This window comes from Castor canadensis, chromosome 12, assembly GCF_047511655.1.
Source record: "Castor canadensis chromosome 12, mCasCan1.hap1v2, whole genome shotgun sequence".
NCBI lineage: Eukaryota > Metazoa > Chordata > Mammalia > Rodentia > Castoridae > Castor > Castor canadensis.
In genome coordinates, this window is record NC_133397.1 from 43,029,992 (window position 1) to 43,045,483 (window position 15,492).

At 34.5% G+C, this 15,492-nt stretch overlaps 1 protein-coding gene across 50 annotated transcripts in view; it reads right to left on the reverse strand.

Moving 5' to 3' along the window:
• Positions 1-15,492, reverse strand: part of Nrxn1 (neurexin 1) — a 1,065,367-nt gene that overhangs the window by 38,353 nt on the left and 1,011,522 nt on the right. Inside the window, exon 1 of one of the 50 annotated variants that reach the window (XM_020153753.2) lies at positions 14,083-14,299. The exons of 48 other annotated variants lie outside the window; for them this stretch is intronic. In XM_020153753.2, the coding sequence (XP_020009342.1) occupies positions 14,083-14,115 (33 nt within the window). In that variant the 5' untranslated portion in view covers positions 14,116-14,299. Of the gene's footprint in view, positions 1-14,082; positions 14,300-15,492 lie in introns of those variants that run through there. One more of the 50 variants, XM_020153752.2, reaches the window with a different exon arrangement.

A 15,492-nucleotide genomic window follows, 5' to 3' on the forward strand; every position in this document is an offset into this window, starting at 1 on the left:
GGTACACAGTGCCAAGGTATTACCAAAGTGGATATGGAATAGGTAAGTGAGTCAAATTTCATGACCTACAAGTTCAAAATTCCTCCCCACAACCTAACCAAACTAAGTTTTATAAGTGGTAGTAAATTAAAGTGAGCATTAAGAGAACTGGAGGGGGTAAAGAAGATACCTGGTGTGTTTGTGTGTGAAGAGGAAGGAATAGACATTCAATTTTGTAGGTAGAAAATATTAACTATAAAATCTGTAGACAAATCTTCAGTCTACTTTATGGATATCAAACATTTGCCTCCTTCCCTCTCAGCAACTACGCTGAGTTCCTATGAGGCAACACAGATTACCTCTGCAAAATACATGCTTTGTCTGAAATACTAATTTAATGCTTCTAGTGAATGTTAATGTATACAGCAATAAAATTAGATTATCAGAGTTTCTTAAAATCCAGAATTGTGATACAAATACATTCAACTATTACAAAATTTTGTTTGCTTCAAATCTATTATCTTTAAAGTTGCTGAACATCTGCTCTCTTTATACCTTAAGAATAGAATGTGTAATGCTGAAACCAGTCTAGAAAAGGATCCAGTAATCTGAGATAACACAGAGTTCTATCAGGTATCAAACCCATTGATCTAGGGCCAATCTCTCCGACCCTACTATAAATAGGTTAGTGTAGATACTGCTAAGTTCTCTTTAAAGTGTATGATTGAGGGTAAGGCAAGAGAGCCTTATGGCAAGGGTACAGTTAAGTATGTTGACTGTGGTGGTAGTTATAGGATGCCGCACATGTGAATATACACAAAACACTAATGCATGCATAACTTGTGAAATCTGAATAAACGCTCTGATTTGTACCCATATCAATATTCTGATTTTGGTATTGGACTACAGGTATGCAAAGTGCCAACATGTGAAGCAGGCTGGGTCAGGACTAGACAACTCAACTGCTCTTTTTAGGTTTAGCTATCCTATTACTAGCTGAGACTCCATTCCTCAAAAACACCAAATGTTAAGACACAGAGCAGAGGTACGCTGTAGAAAATTTCCCCTTCCTTGGATATCTTCCATCAAAGCAAAATGGAAGCAATTTCTCAGATACAAGAATATTCCTGTATCTTTCTTTGCAAATTCTATGAGTCTGTAATAATACATAATCCTCTCTTTCATGAAATGTCTCCCTGACTCTCAGGAGTCAGGGATGAAAAGATATACAAAGCCTAATGCTGAATGGAGTGGAATTCCAAATCACTCACTTTTCAGCTAAAAGTGAATTTCACACCAGAAGTGACTATTGGTTTTAATGTAGCTATAATCTATGAATATTTTAACATTATTTGAGGTAGGGATATTTTCACATGACAGACTGTTATTCCTAGTGACACTGATTTTTGCTTCATTTCTGTCATTTGTCCTTGAATACTGAATCCTGAAGATTAAGATATCAACTCACTAGAAAACTTCAACAATAAAAATTATGTTCTTGATTTAAAAGAGAAAATTGAAACAAAATTCAAATAAGGCAAAACTGAATACATCTAAAAGGAGATGTTAGGGACTTTCTAAAAACTAAATCATCAATATTTATCTTGAGGGTATTAAAGTTTCTGCCCAACTTGCTACTCCTACACTATATAATCTCACTTTCCAATTCTAAACTGCTGCAGAATCCTTATTCATCTATTAATTTAGATGTCTTCCAATATATTTCCTTCCAATATCACAGAATTCAGTGGATTTGCCTGATCTCCCCTGGGTCTCAAAATAATAACTAATGATTTAGCAACTTTATAGGTAAGTACTGGTTTTATAATTTGATTCTTAAGTGACAGGAATGGTCCAGAAGAAAAGAAAGATGCCACTAACAGACTTCTAGTAGAGGCAAAGTATGAGACCTAGTAAACAGGAAATGATAAAGAAAATGAAGAGAAAGAAGGAAAAAAGGAAATAAAAAAAGTTCCTCCACCTATGTTTGGGCTGGCTATCTCAGTCCATTTTACAAGTGAGACACATAATAGAGTTCTTTCTGACTTAGGAAAGTAGAATTAATCTCTCACCTAATGAGATGAGAAATAAGACTGCTTTCAAAATCCTAGAAAGGGCAAAAATCCTCAACAAAATAATGGCAAACCAAATTCAGCAACACATCAAAAAGATTATTCACCACGACCAAGTAGGCTTCATCCCAGGGATGCAGGGGTGGTTCAACATATGAAAATCAATAAACGTAATAAACCACATTAACAGAAGCAAAGACAAAAACCACTTGATCATCTCAATAGATGCAGAAAAAGCCTTTGATAAGATCCAACATCATTTCATGATAAAAGCTCTAAGAAAACTAGGAATAGAAGGAAAGTTCCTCAACATTATAAAAGCTATATATGACAAACATACAGCCAGCATTATACTTAATGGAGAAAAACTGAAACCATTCCCTCTAAAATCAGGAACCAGACAAGGATGCCCACTATCTCCACTCCTATTCAACATAGTACTGGAATTCCTAGCCAGAGCAATTAGGCAAGAAGAAGGAATAAAAGGAATACAAATAGGTAAAGAAACTGTCAAAATATCCCTATTTGCAGACGACATGATCCTATACCTTAAAGACCCAAAAAACTCTACTCAGAAGCTTCTAGACATCATCAATAGCTATAGCAAGGTAGCAGGATATAAAATCAACATAGAAAAATCATTAGCATTTCTATACACTAACAATGAGCAAATGGAAAAAGAATGTATGAAAACAATTCCATTTACAATAGCCTAAAAAAAAATCAAATACCTAGGTGTAAACCTAACAAAAGATGTGAAAGACCTCTACAAGGAAAACTATACACTTCTGAAGAAAGAGATTGAGGAAGACTATAGAAAGTGGAGAGATCTCCCATGCTCATGGATTGGTAGAATCAACATAGTAAAAATGTCGATACTCCCAAAAATAATCTACATGTTTAATGCAATTCCCATCAAAATTCCAATGACATTCATTAAAGAGATTGAAAAATCTACTGTTAAATTTATATGGAAACACAAGAGGCCACGAATAGCCAAGGCAATACTCAGTCAAAAGAACAATGCAGGAGGTATCACAATACCTGACTTTAAACTATATTACAAAGCAATAACAATAAAAACAGCATGGTACTGGCACAAAAACAGACATGAAGACCAGTGGAACAGAATAGAGGACCCAGATATGAAGCCACACAACTATAACCAACTTATCTTTGACAAAGGAGCTAAAAATATACAATGGAGAAATAGCAGCCTCTTCAACAAAAACTGCTAGGAAAACTGGTTGGCAGTCTGCAAAAAACTGAAACTAGATCCATGTATATTACCCTATACCAAGATTAACTCAAAATGGATCAAGGATCTTACTATCAGACCACAAACTCTAAAGTTGATACAGGAAAGAGTAGGAAATACTCTGGAGTTAGTAGGTATAGTTAAGAACTTTCTCAATGAAACCCCAGCAGCACAGCAACTAAGAGATAGCATAGATAAATGGGACCTCATAAAACTAAAAAGCTTCTGTTCATCAAAAGAAATGGTCTCTAAACTGAACAGAACACCCACAGAGTGGGAGAAAATATTTGCCAACTATACATCAGACAAAGGACCGATAACCAGAATATATAGGGAACTTAAAAAACTAAATTCTCCCAAAACTAATGAACCAATAAAGAAATGGGCATGTGAACTAAACAGAACTTTCTCAAAAGAAGAAATTCAAATGGCCAGAAAACACATGAAAAAATGCTCACCATCTCTAGCAATAAAGGAAATGCAAATTAAAACCACGCTAAGATTCCACCTCACCCCTGTTAGAATAGCCATCATCAGCAACACCACCAACAACAGGTGTTGGCGAGGATGCAGGGAAAAAGGAACCCTCTTACACTGTTGGTGGGAATGTAGACTAGTACAACCACTCTGGAAAAAAATTTGGAGGCTACTTAAAAAGCTAGACATGGATCTACCATTTGACCCAGCAATACCACTCTTGGGGATATACCCAAAAGACTGTGACACAGGTTACTCCAGAGGCACCTGCACACCCATGTTTATTGCAGCACTATTCACAATAGCCAAGTTATGGAAACAGCCAAGATGCCCCAGCACTGACGAATGGATTAAGAAAATGTGGTATCTATACACAATGGAATTTTATGCAGCCATGAAGAAGAACAAAATGTTATCATTCGCTGGTAAATGGATTGAATTGGAGAACATCATTCTGAGTGAGGTTAGCCTGGCCCAAAAAACCAAAAATCGTATGTTCTCCCTCATATGCGGACATTAGATCAAGGGCAAACACAACAAGGGGATTGGACTTTGAGCACATGATAAAAGCGAGAGCACACAAGGGAGGGGTGAGGATAGGTAAGACACCTAAAAAACTAGCTAGCATTTGTTGCCCTTAACACAGAGAAACTAAAGCAGATACCTTAAAGCAACTGAGGCCAATAGGAAAAGGGGAACAGGTACTAGAGAAAAGGTTAGATCAAAAAGAATTAACCTAGAAGGTAACACACATGCACAGGAAATCAATGTGAGTCAACTCCCTGTATAGCTATCCTTATCTCAACCAGCAAAAACCCTTGTTCCTTCCTATTATTGCTTATACTCTCTCTTCAACAAAATTAGAAATAAGGGCAAAATAGTTTCTGCTGGGTATTGAGGGGGAGGAGAGGAAGGGGGTGGAGTGGGTGGTAAGGGAGGGGGTGGGGGCAGGGGGGAGAAATGAACCAAGCCTTGTATGCACATATGAATAATAAAAGAAAAATGAAAAAAAAAAACAAAAAACAAAAAACAAAATCCTAGAAAGGGCCTTAAAAGAAAAGAAACATTATAAAACGTATAAGTAAGATAATTCATCAAATCACCTCTGCTCTGAGACCAGCTAATTAAACTGTTCTTTTCAGGGTTAGCTCTCTTGGTATCAGGAAAGACTTCACAACCCTAAAACACCAAACCTTAAGATGCAGAACATGACAGAAGTGCCCTGTAGAGAATTTACTCTTCCATTAAATAAAACAGGGAATGGTGAAGGGAATTATTCCTAATGCAAAAAATTAAATATGTAACAGATGATTGGTCAAGAAAGACACTAAGGGTGGCAAATGGTTCTTATATTTCAGACGCTATAAGAGATTCACTTCCATTCTTCATGTGGCCATAAAAAAAATTACTGGACAAGAAGTGTATGGCTACCACACTTATAACATCTTTCCCTTTTCCCATTTTCTTAGTTCCACAGAGCTATAATGCTTCATAAGCTTTGTAAGGTCTGGGGAATGCTTTAAAGTTGAAATGTTGAAATGTTTCAAGCTATTGTGTGCTGGAAGTCAAATCTATCATTATAAGATTACGTTAAAAGCTAAATCTCTACTGTACTTATCAATTTATGCTTCAAAGTGCTGGTTTCTCAGAACACTCATTGAATCTTGGTAGGGGAAAATAGTCTCTGTTTAGATTCTGAAAGCAAATTAAAAAAGTTAAAAATATAATTATTATACTTTCCATATCTTAAGAAATCTTGAAATTATAAAGGTCAAAGTTTTGATTTCATTGCTTTGTGTCTAAGAAGCTGATTTCCCTGCTAAGGAATTGTAATTAGTATAGATACTTGCAGGCTATATTAGTTTTTATGTACAAATTGGGAACATCCATAAAAATAATTCATCCTACACGCCTAACCTTTTGTTCTCAATATAGACTTTTGTGTTTTCTTTCTCACATTTATAGAAAAATGCTTACAAAGTCTTGTTCTCTAAAGATCTCATGTGCCATTTTTAAATTTAGTTTTCCATAAATCTTTATCAGTGATGAGAAATTTTCTCAGGCTGCGTTGCTCATGGTTTATGTCACCACTTTCCTTCCCACTTCTTTTAGTACCTAATGTCTTTGAGGAGAATTAAACTGGCCTAAGGATGAAGGACTTTCAGTTTGGGGTTTGCAGGACTTTATAAAACATTTATTGATATAAAACCTAAAAATATGCAGGGTAGGTACAGTACTCCCTTGGGTAATTTTTTAGTTCATTCAGCCCCTGATTTTACACCACAGGTTTCTTATTAGGAATACTAGAAAGGAAATCAGAGTTTCTTGACACATGATAATAAATATTTTCACTTACAATGAATAATTTATCTCCTTTGGCATTCATTGTATGAAAAATAGATTTGAAATAATTTCAAGGTCTCTTAGCAAAGTGGAAGTTTTGGAACACAAGGAGAACAGGCAGTATTGGGAAGAATTTCACTTGCTTTTGTGAGGCACATACTGAAAAATATTTCCTCATTTGTCAAGAAGAAAAAGCTGCTGTTTTTTCTATAGATTTACTAATTGTGAGTTTGTAGGATTCCAAATCACCATTTTTCTGAAATATATCAGGTTACAACACACAGAATATAAATGACCCTCTGTATTCTTCACTGTAAAAATGAAAAAGCAGATTTTCCTCTCATTAAATCTAGATATGAACAAATTTTTTGCACATTACCAAAATGAAAATTTGGAGTATTTATAAGGACAGATTTAAAATTTGGAAAGGAGTGCTGGGAACGATATAAGTTTTTCTGAGGAAAGCAAAAAGGGAAAAGAGATTCTGAGACAAAAATCAAGAAAATGTTTGAGAAGAAAGGAAAAAAAAAAGAAAGAAAGAAAACAGTTACAAAAAAAGGACTGATTCTCTGGTAATTGTGTTTACTCCTGAGATTTTTAGTTGAATATCTCTTATTGAAACTGAGTAGCCCAGAGAGGGGGATTATTAGCTAACACATGGGAATAAAACCAAGTGACAATAAAAGTTCCCAAAACTTATCTGATGGCATTTAGTAGTGTCTACAACAAGTAATATGTTAAAACATATAACTTTCCACAATAAATTAACCGACTGTTAATTTCTTTATATTAGCAAATATACAATGCTTCATTAGATGTTAACATTATGATAAGGTAGATGAAGGGATTACATACTATGTTTACAACATTTCTACAATCCAAAACCATTCCCAACTAAAACACAGATACAAAACAAGTAAAGGAGGCATACTGATTTGACCAAATCCTGTATATTACATATAAGTTGGCAAAACTATGATATTTATAGCAGTGCTCTCTTTTAAAAAGACTCAGATACATTTGTGGAGAGAAAGAAATACAATAACCACAACCATAAAAAGCAAACTACGTTCCTCCTCCTTTGCTGTATCGAAACCATGTATTATCCTTGTTTGAATGGCATATTTTGGAAATACCCTTACATTTTCAAGTTTCACATCAGCCAAATGTATACTTTTCTATTCCAGCTCATCCCTCTAATCCTTCATATCTTAATCTCTGCCTAAGTAGCACAAAGACTTACTGCATCATTTAGGGAATTGTTAGGTAGAAAGAGTTGGGCTGAAGTCAAGATTTGCTTTGTTATTGCATCAGTGGACTTCTGTTTAAAATGACACCATTGATTGCAATTGAAATCTTACTGGCTACATGGAAAAACAGGAATCTAGGAAATTCTTGTTGCCATGGATGCCTTTAAACAATGACCTAAGCTTACTTATTTCTAGACCTGAGGCCTTGTGAAACCAATCAAGAATTATTCAGTTTGATGTTTTATACCTAGGTATATTTTAGTCAGTTCTAATAGGTGGTTCATATAATATCCCACAATTATTCATTGTATTTTAAATATTAAACCCACTGAAGAAATAATAGTATTGCTAACCATTGTAATAATGAATAGATTGTTTATATAATCATCACTTATTCAGAATTGTTTCTTCCAAGGTCAAACCTTTAGTTTCTAAACATAAACTCATACTTTTTCTCCCATCTCCAAAAAGAAAAGCAAATCAAGAGATAGAGAAGGAAGTAGAAAACTTGCTGTACTAACTTACAAACATTCAGTTATACCCTCTTGTCCTGAGATAGTTATATTTACACCAAAGTGTCTAATTTACTATAGGAAAAAATTTCTCAAAATTTTAAACCATATCATCAATAAAAAGAAACCAACTTCTTGTTTGTTAAGTAAGCAATAAAGAATAAAGAGAATTATAATAAAAATGAGAATAAGAAAGAGTAATAGAGGGGGTAAAAATGATCAAAATATATTATATGAATGTATGGAAATGTCATGATGAAACCCCTTACTATGTACAATTTAATATATGCCAATTTTTTTAAATGAGAAGAATAAGAATAAATATTCAGATGATTTTTTAAATAAAAAGGTTGCACATATTTTGCATCACTATTACTCAGAAAACATGAAAACAGATCTTTAAGATATTAATGTATTTTCTTATAAACGTGTAGAATAGGAAAAAAAGAAACAACAACAAAAAAACTTTGCTTGATTTTGAGACAAGCTATTTGGAACCTTGATATTCAAACAACCTTAAAGCCTTAATACCACTTTAGAGGCTGGTACTGATTCTAAGGGATGTGTAGCCCGTGTAACTTGATCTGATTTCACAATACCTTTACATTTTATGACCAGATAACAGGGCTTCTCAAACCAAAACAGGGAACATTTAACAGAATACTGTTAATGTCTCACCTTAACTCACAATAAAGTTTCTTTTTTTATGCATGAAGCACTGCTGATGACCAGCAAATCTGCTACAGGGCAAAATAGACAAGCTTCAACGTTCTAGTTTTATGAGTGTTTGTCCTAACTACTCAGCTGAACCTTTGAGGCAGCAAGTGCCTTATTTTCCTTTGAGTGAGTTATGACACAGCAGAGTTCTAGTATAGATTCATCAACCAATAGCTATTTCAACAGATGTACAAAAAAAAAAAAAGAAAATACTGAGATAGGTGCTTAGAATTTGCTTATGTATTGTAATTATCAATATTCTGGAAAGAGTGGCTATACTTCTTGAAGGGAAAGAAAAATCTTGGCAAACTCAAGAGTAGTTACTCCCTGTCAAATTTCTTGTTTCTTGTATGCATCTGTTGAATCTGTTATTTAGCAGGTATTTATTTCGCAATGCTTTATACAGACACACATTTCATACACATTGCTTTTTGAAGATATTGCACTGTAGTCTGCACAAATGTAACAGGTAACCCACTCAAATCTAGCTGTGCTAATGGAAGAAAAGTTATGGTATGCAACTGATAACAATGATTGTTAAGCCATTGGAGGGAAAGTGTTCTAGAAAGTCCATCTACTTGTGTAAGGAAATCCATTATGTTGATAGTTAATACATAGGTAGTTGAGAGTTGACTTCTGAGACTATACCTATGCAACTCCAAAATAAGTAGCTTTGAAAAAAACATTCTTCATAAATTTCTTGACCTGGCAATAAAATAGTAGGGTTTTTGTTTTTGTTTTGTGGGATTGGGGCTTGAGTTTAGGGCTTCGTGCTTGCAAAGCAGGCACTCTACCACTTGAGCCAAACCTCCAATCCATTTTGTGCAGTCATTTGGAGATGGGGGGGTCTCATGAACTATTTGTACCAGCTGGTCTTGAACTGTGATCCCCCTTGATCTCAGCCTTCTAATTAGCTAGGATTATAGTAATGAGCTAATGGCATCTGGTAAGATAGCAGTGTGTTGAAGTCATAAATGTAGCTTTACTTTTGATAATGCACTCTTCATTATATATACTTTCTAACTTATATTTGCAAACTACACTTTTGTATATAAACAATTTTTTCATTCCAGGAAAGTTAAGTTCACTAATGAGTGATGCGGAAAGCATTTTTTTTTCCTTTTCAGTGCTGGGAATCAAACTCAAGACCTCACACATGCTAGGCAAGCCCTCTCCCAGTGACCTATATCTCCAGCCTTGGCATTTTGCCTTTGACAATACTCTAGCAGAGTTTTCAATTTGAATGACTGTGAAGAAGTCAGGCAGGCAAAGGCATTTCCCCATTATGTTAACCCTCACTTTTTCCATGAATTTACTAGTAAATCTAGACTATAAAATTAAATGATCATATTTTTGGTCAAAAACATGAAATAGACTTTAAAACAAACAAAAAAAACCCTTGTGTTTTAATTAAAAAGCAGTAGAAACAAAACTTAGGAAAATGGACTTCAGGGCTGACTTCTTTGGGGAACTGAATTATTTTACTCCTTTAAAATAATGTTCAAGTCATTCCTGTCACTATATGTAGCTCTTGTTTTTCAAACTAAGCAATACTTGAAAAAATGGACTATTTGTTTTTTAAAAAAGGCATTATATTATGGTTGTTGTAGGAAACAAATTGTGGGAAAATAGTATGAAATGTAGTGGAGCCTTTTTTGTTATCAAGGAAATGATGTGGCTTCATATGCATAGCAAAAATATATGGAATGCAGAACACTGGAACAAAAAATCACTGATTTTTGAGAAACATTTCTAAGATAATTATTAATGTTTAATTAAACAAATCCAAAAGATGCTGAAAATTTGAGGAGCAAATAGAAATGTACTGATAATCACACAAAATTTATGATATAAAAATAAAAAACATCTATATTCTTACTTATTCGTAGCTGCTATCTAGTTTGGATTCATTCTGCTTTGAATATCTTAAGACACTGTAGTGGTACCCGTGGATTTATAACTCTGACCATTTCCAATTATTCTGTCTTCTGGAAATTGCCTGTCTACACAAAAATATTGTGCTTAGATCAATTCTGTATGCCAGAGTGACTAGGGAAGGAGGAAGGCCTTCAGAAGATGCAAATATCAACTGTCAAGTATATGTAAATGAGATAGCAGAAACTGAAATAAATCTTTGTAGGCCAATACTAGTAACCTTGTTAGAAATCAAAGAAATTCAAAGGACAAATATATTCAATAATACGTAAGGCAGAACTTGGTGTCAATATTCACCAAGTTGATATGCTGATTTAATACATAGAATATTGTTTATATTTAATAAGTTTGAGTTATAGTGCAAATGATATGCCATCTTTTCTAATTATAGGAATTTGAGACCCTAAACCACAGGTAAAGCAGTAGAGGACTAACACACTTGGGGAGGGGAATGGAGAGCAAAAGAGAAGACCAAATACTACAAGGTACAACTTGGTCTATGTAAAATCAAATATTTGATAACCCTGTTCGATTATGGATTTTGTTAGTGCTCATAATGTAGAATTGAGATCTTAAAATCTTGTTTCAAATGAGTCATTTACCAAATGAACAGAGTATAAACTTATTTCTTGAAATATTTAAACAATATACATAGACAAAGACCTGAAGTTCTTGGTTACATGCTTTTTTTTCTCATTTGAAAACTAAAATCTAAGAGTGCTTTTCCCATCAATTATCATTCTGCCTACAGTATCTAGCATATAGCTAATTGACTGCACTCATAGTTTATAAATGCACCCAGATGCTGTGGGATGAACACATTTCATAAATTAAAGGAGCATATGGAAGCCATAGAGACAGTAACATTTCATCATAATTACTGAAAACATCTTTAATGTGTAATGCTGCACCACTAATTATTTTGTAAATATATAAGAGTTTCCCTGCTTAAGGTCATGCTGAGAAAATTGCTTGGTGAGAGGCCCAAATACTATTGTGACCAGATATTGAATACCACTTCAGATCTTCTCTAGGTTCTCTCCTCTTTACCAATAAGGAGAATGTAGCTCTAAGACTATTAGGCAACCTTGATTATATACTCAATGACAATATTCATCATTTTGCTTAATGAACAGCAGTCAACCCTCCAATATATAAATATCTGTCCCAAGTTCTGTTTGAAGACTCATTTCTTTCCTGATATGTTAAAGGGAATTAGTCAAGTAAGGAAAATTTCACTGCTTAGTGGACTCTTCCCATTAATTTCCAAGGATTGGCAATAAGTTTCTAAGGATCCCATTAATTTCTAAGGGTCAGGAGGAAAAGGGATGCAGAAAGTGAAATTGCCTTTGTTCTTCAGCTGTGGGAAAAAATAGTATATAGAACCTTAATTTACCTCAAGGTACCAAAGGTAAAGATTTTCATCATTTCGTCTAAGGGATAATTCCTTGCCAGCCCAATGTTCAAAAGATAAGTCTAAAGAGACATGCAACAAGGCAAAACTTTCTTTGAAAACTGGAAAGTCTCTCCATGGGTAAGGTCTACCAACCAAATGATTAACCAGTGAGCTGTGAGTGACATGGACAAAAAGCACTTAAACGTTTTTAATTTGTGTTTTATTGGTGCATTTTGGTAGCATAATTTTGATCAAATTCATTTGTACTTAGAATTAGAAATTTAGACTGGGTTAAAGTAGAATTTTGTAAGGATCATTATAATCAGAGAATTTAGAAGTAAATAGATTTTTATCCTTTTGCAGTTCTATGAATTTTCTGGACAAAAGCTGTGCCCAGGACTCTGGGAGCTGAGGGTGACAGAAGGCTTGAGAGAAGATGTTAAGAGCTTTTTTTCATTTTAGAATTTAAACTGGGCATTCATCAAACTCTCAGGCTTAATGGTAAAATCAACAAATATTTAAATAAAGCATCCAATCAGTCTAGAAATGAACATCTATTTAAAAACTAAAAGTAAATAATAGTGGCTCATTATTACAGACTCTCAATATTTTAAAAACTGAAATCTCACTTAAGGAAAATTTTACTAAACACTATAGATGCTTTACCCAAAGTCTGGTAAATGAGTTTAGAAGTAATTGCCAATTTATATTTAGATGCCACCAACTCAAACAGTACAATAGCTTGATTTTAATTTTGCTCCTACTTTTGCTGAACATGGCAAAGAGAAAAGATTATAAACAACAAAACACAAGCAATGCACCATTTAAATTCTGGTAAAGCAGTTTCTATCCATGGGATTTCTTCTCTCATCTATGAAGTAGAGGCTACTTAATTTAAAATAGTTGTCACCACAGACATGACATTCTGTCTCATAATTACCGGAAGATGCAATCAGAAGTTCGCTTGAAAAGAGAGACCAGGCTTCCTTCACTAGGAAGCTCACTCTTCCTCCCCCAGCCCCCGCCCTTTTCTAATATGCAGTCCCTTCTGTCTTCCATCTGCTCCCCCCACCACCTATTGTCTCCACTCCCTGCCAAGCATGCCAATCCCATCTGTCCATACTCTCACTTCTGCTAGCTCTAATTCCCATGGGCTTAGGGAATATTTGAATGCCGAGACATTTTTGCTCTTCATGAAAATAAGGACTAGCTCTAGAAGAGTATCAAACAATTTCTCAAGGAATTCACACACATGAAACATGCACAAAATCTCCTATACACAGACAACGGTTTTTAGAATCCTCTCCTAGGACAAAAATTTTTGAAAAATGTATTTGACTTTTTTGTTTGGGGAGCATTTTTAAAGATTGAAATTTTGCTATGTTTGAAATAAAATTAGTATTGCAAAAATATAAACACTTTCATTATCCCACACATGCATTTTTTTTCAATAGGCAGAATTAGGGTAAATAATTGCTACTCAAATCCTATCAACATGAAATGTTTACAGTAGTTAATCAAGTTTAATCATTGGTCACGAATACATTTTCTGTTGTATCAAACAAGCATTTAATTCAGACAATCCACCTTTACAAATTCTCAACAAAAATCCCACTCTGCCGCAAAAGCATGCATAGTCAGAATCTAAACATATTTAAGCAAAAATATTCACCAAATAATTAACAATAAGAAAGCAGTCTGGCAAGTATTTAAGGCAGCTTTTATTCATGCTTTTACTTGAACCAAGTTAATACATATATACGCACATACACACACACATACACACACACACACACACACACACACACACACACACATACAAGTTTTGGTCGTTTTGCCACAAGCATGCTGAAAAGCCTCTGAAGCTCACGAAAAAGCAGCAGACAAAACTAGAAGCAACCATGCTCAGGGTTTAAGGACATTTTAAAATTTAAAGCAACCTTTCTACATTTCATATACAGCGTGCATAAATTTGACATGCAATCTCCAAGAAGAAATACTTTAATGCAAATCTTAAAATTAGTTTATCCAAATGAGTTTGTTCGTATTTTCGTTCTTATTATTTTTAAGCTTCTGGTATCTTAAACCCTGCATGCTGCAGATCTAAGCTGTGCTCAGCAGCGGCTGTGATAGAAGAAGCTACCTGCGAGTTTTCACAGTGCCATCTCATATCCATGTCTGTCTGGCTACCCTGCGTGCTTAGAGCTTTTTTCTTAATTCTTAATGGAAATCCTAGGAAATTTAGTCCATCCTCTGAAATCAATACTGGTGACAGGAGAGCTCCCTGACTCAGTGGGAGATCAAGATGATAAATTGCCTGCGCATCAGCCTGGCCTATCAGTGCCCTGCACACAGATGGGCGAGAAAAGACACAGAAAAGGCTCTATCAGTCACGTGTCACCGAGGAGCCAATGGCTGACGCGCTACTGCAGGGAGGGATGCTGCAGTTCCGTCTGCAGTTGATGAGGCTGTTGGTACACAGCCCAGTCCGCGCCCGCTCAAAAAGTCAGGCAGTAGTTGTTGAATTTGCTCCCTGGGCATGAATTGCATGGGGCACAGACTTCCTTTTAATCCCTGAACTCAAAATAAAGAACTATTTTCATGCACAGGGAATTTTCTCTAATATTACTTTTTAATCCATGTGATCAGCACGTAGAAGAGAAACTATTTTAAAAAAAAAAAATCCTAGTCCTTAAGCTCTTACATGCCTCTCTTCAGATGATTATGACGTTTTTGCCTTATATTAAATTAGAAGCCTTAAACTGTGCAATTAGCATACAACCTTCCTACTGGAATCTCCTCAAAGCTTTATAATTGTAATTATAATTTTATTTCCAAGTCAATGAATGGCATTATTTTGAATGCCACGTTTATAATGAGTATTTTATGGGATGATTTTGCAAAGGCAATTTATGCAACATTAAGAAAGGCATTATGCTTTTTTGCCAATTAGAACTGCTTCTCTTTAAAGACTATTTAAGTCCCAACAAATATGCCATTTGATCAATCATTAAAAATAAAAACAAACAAGCAAGATGCATGTTGCTTCCCAAATCCTGTGGAACAAATGTGTTATCCAGTGATGGAAATATGTATGTGTTTTTTTGCCTTTCCTATGAAATTTAGAATATTTCTTTGGTAAGCAAGGGCAACACATCTGGAATGCCACATGGAAATACATCCCTTGCATTGATCATATGGTAATCACAGATATGTCACACATCACCACAAGGTAACTGAGATGATTGTGTATACAGTGTGTATATAGACAAGGAAGTTATAAGTTATGAGACCATGAAATCAAATTTATGTAAGATAAAAGTACCTTGGCCACTTTTTAGTTGCTTTTTCATTGCCCAGTTTTAATGATATTCATGCATTTTCAAGGATTAATTTGAATACCTTTTAGAGTCACACAGCACTACTCAGAAAAAATGATTTTGAGAATAAATACTAATAGGAATGCCATAGTAAATTAGAACTGAACTTTAGAATTCTAAAATCTCAAAACTTATTTTGTTTTGACTATATTTTAAACATATTTCTGAAAGAT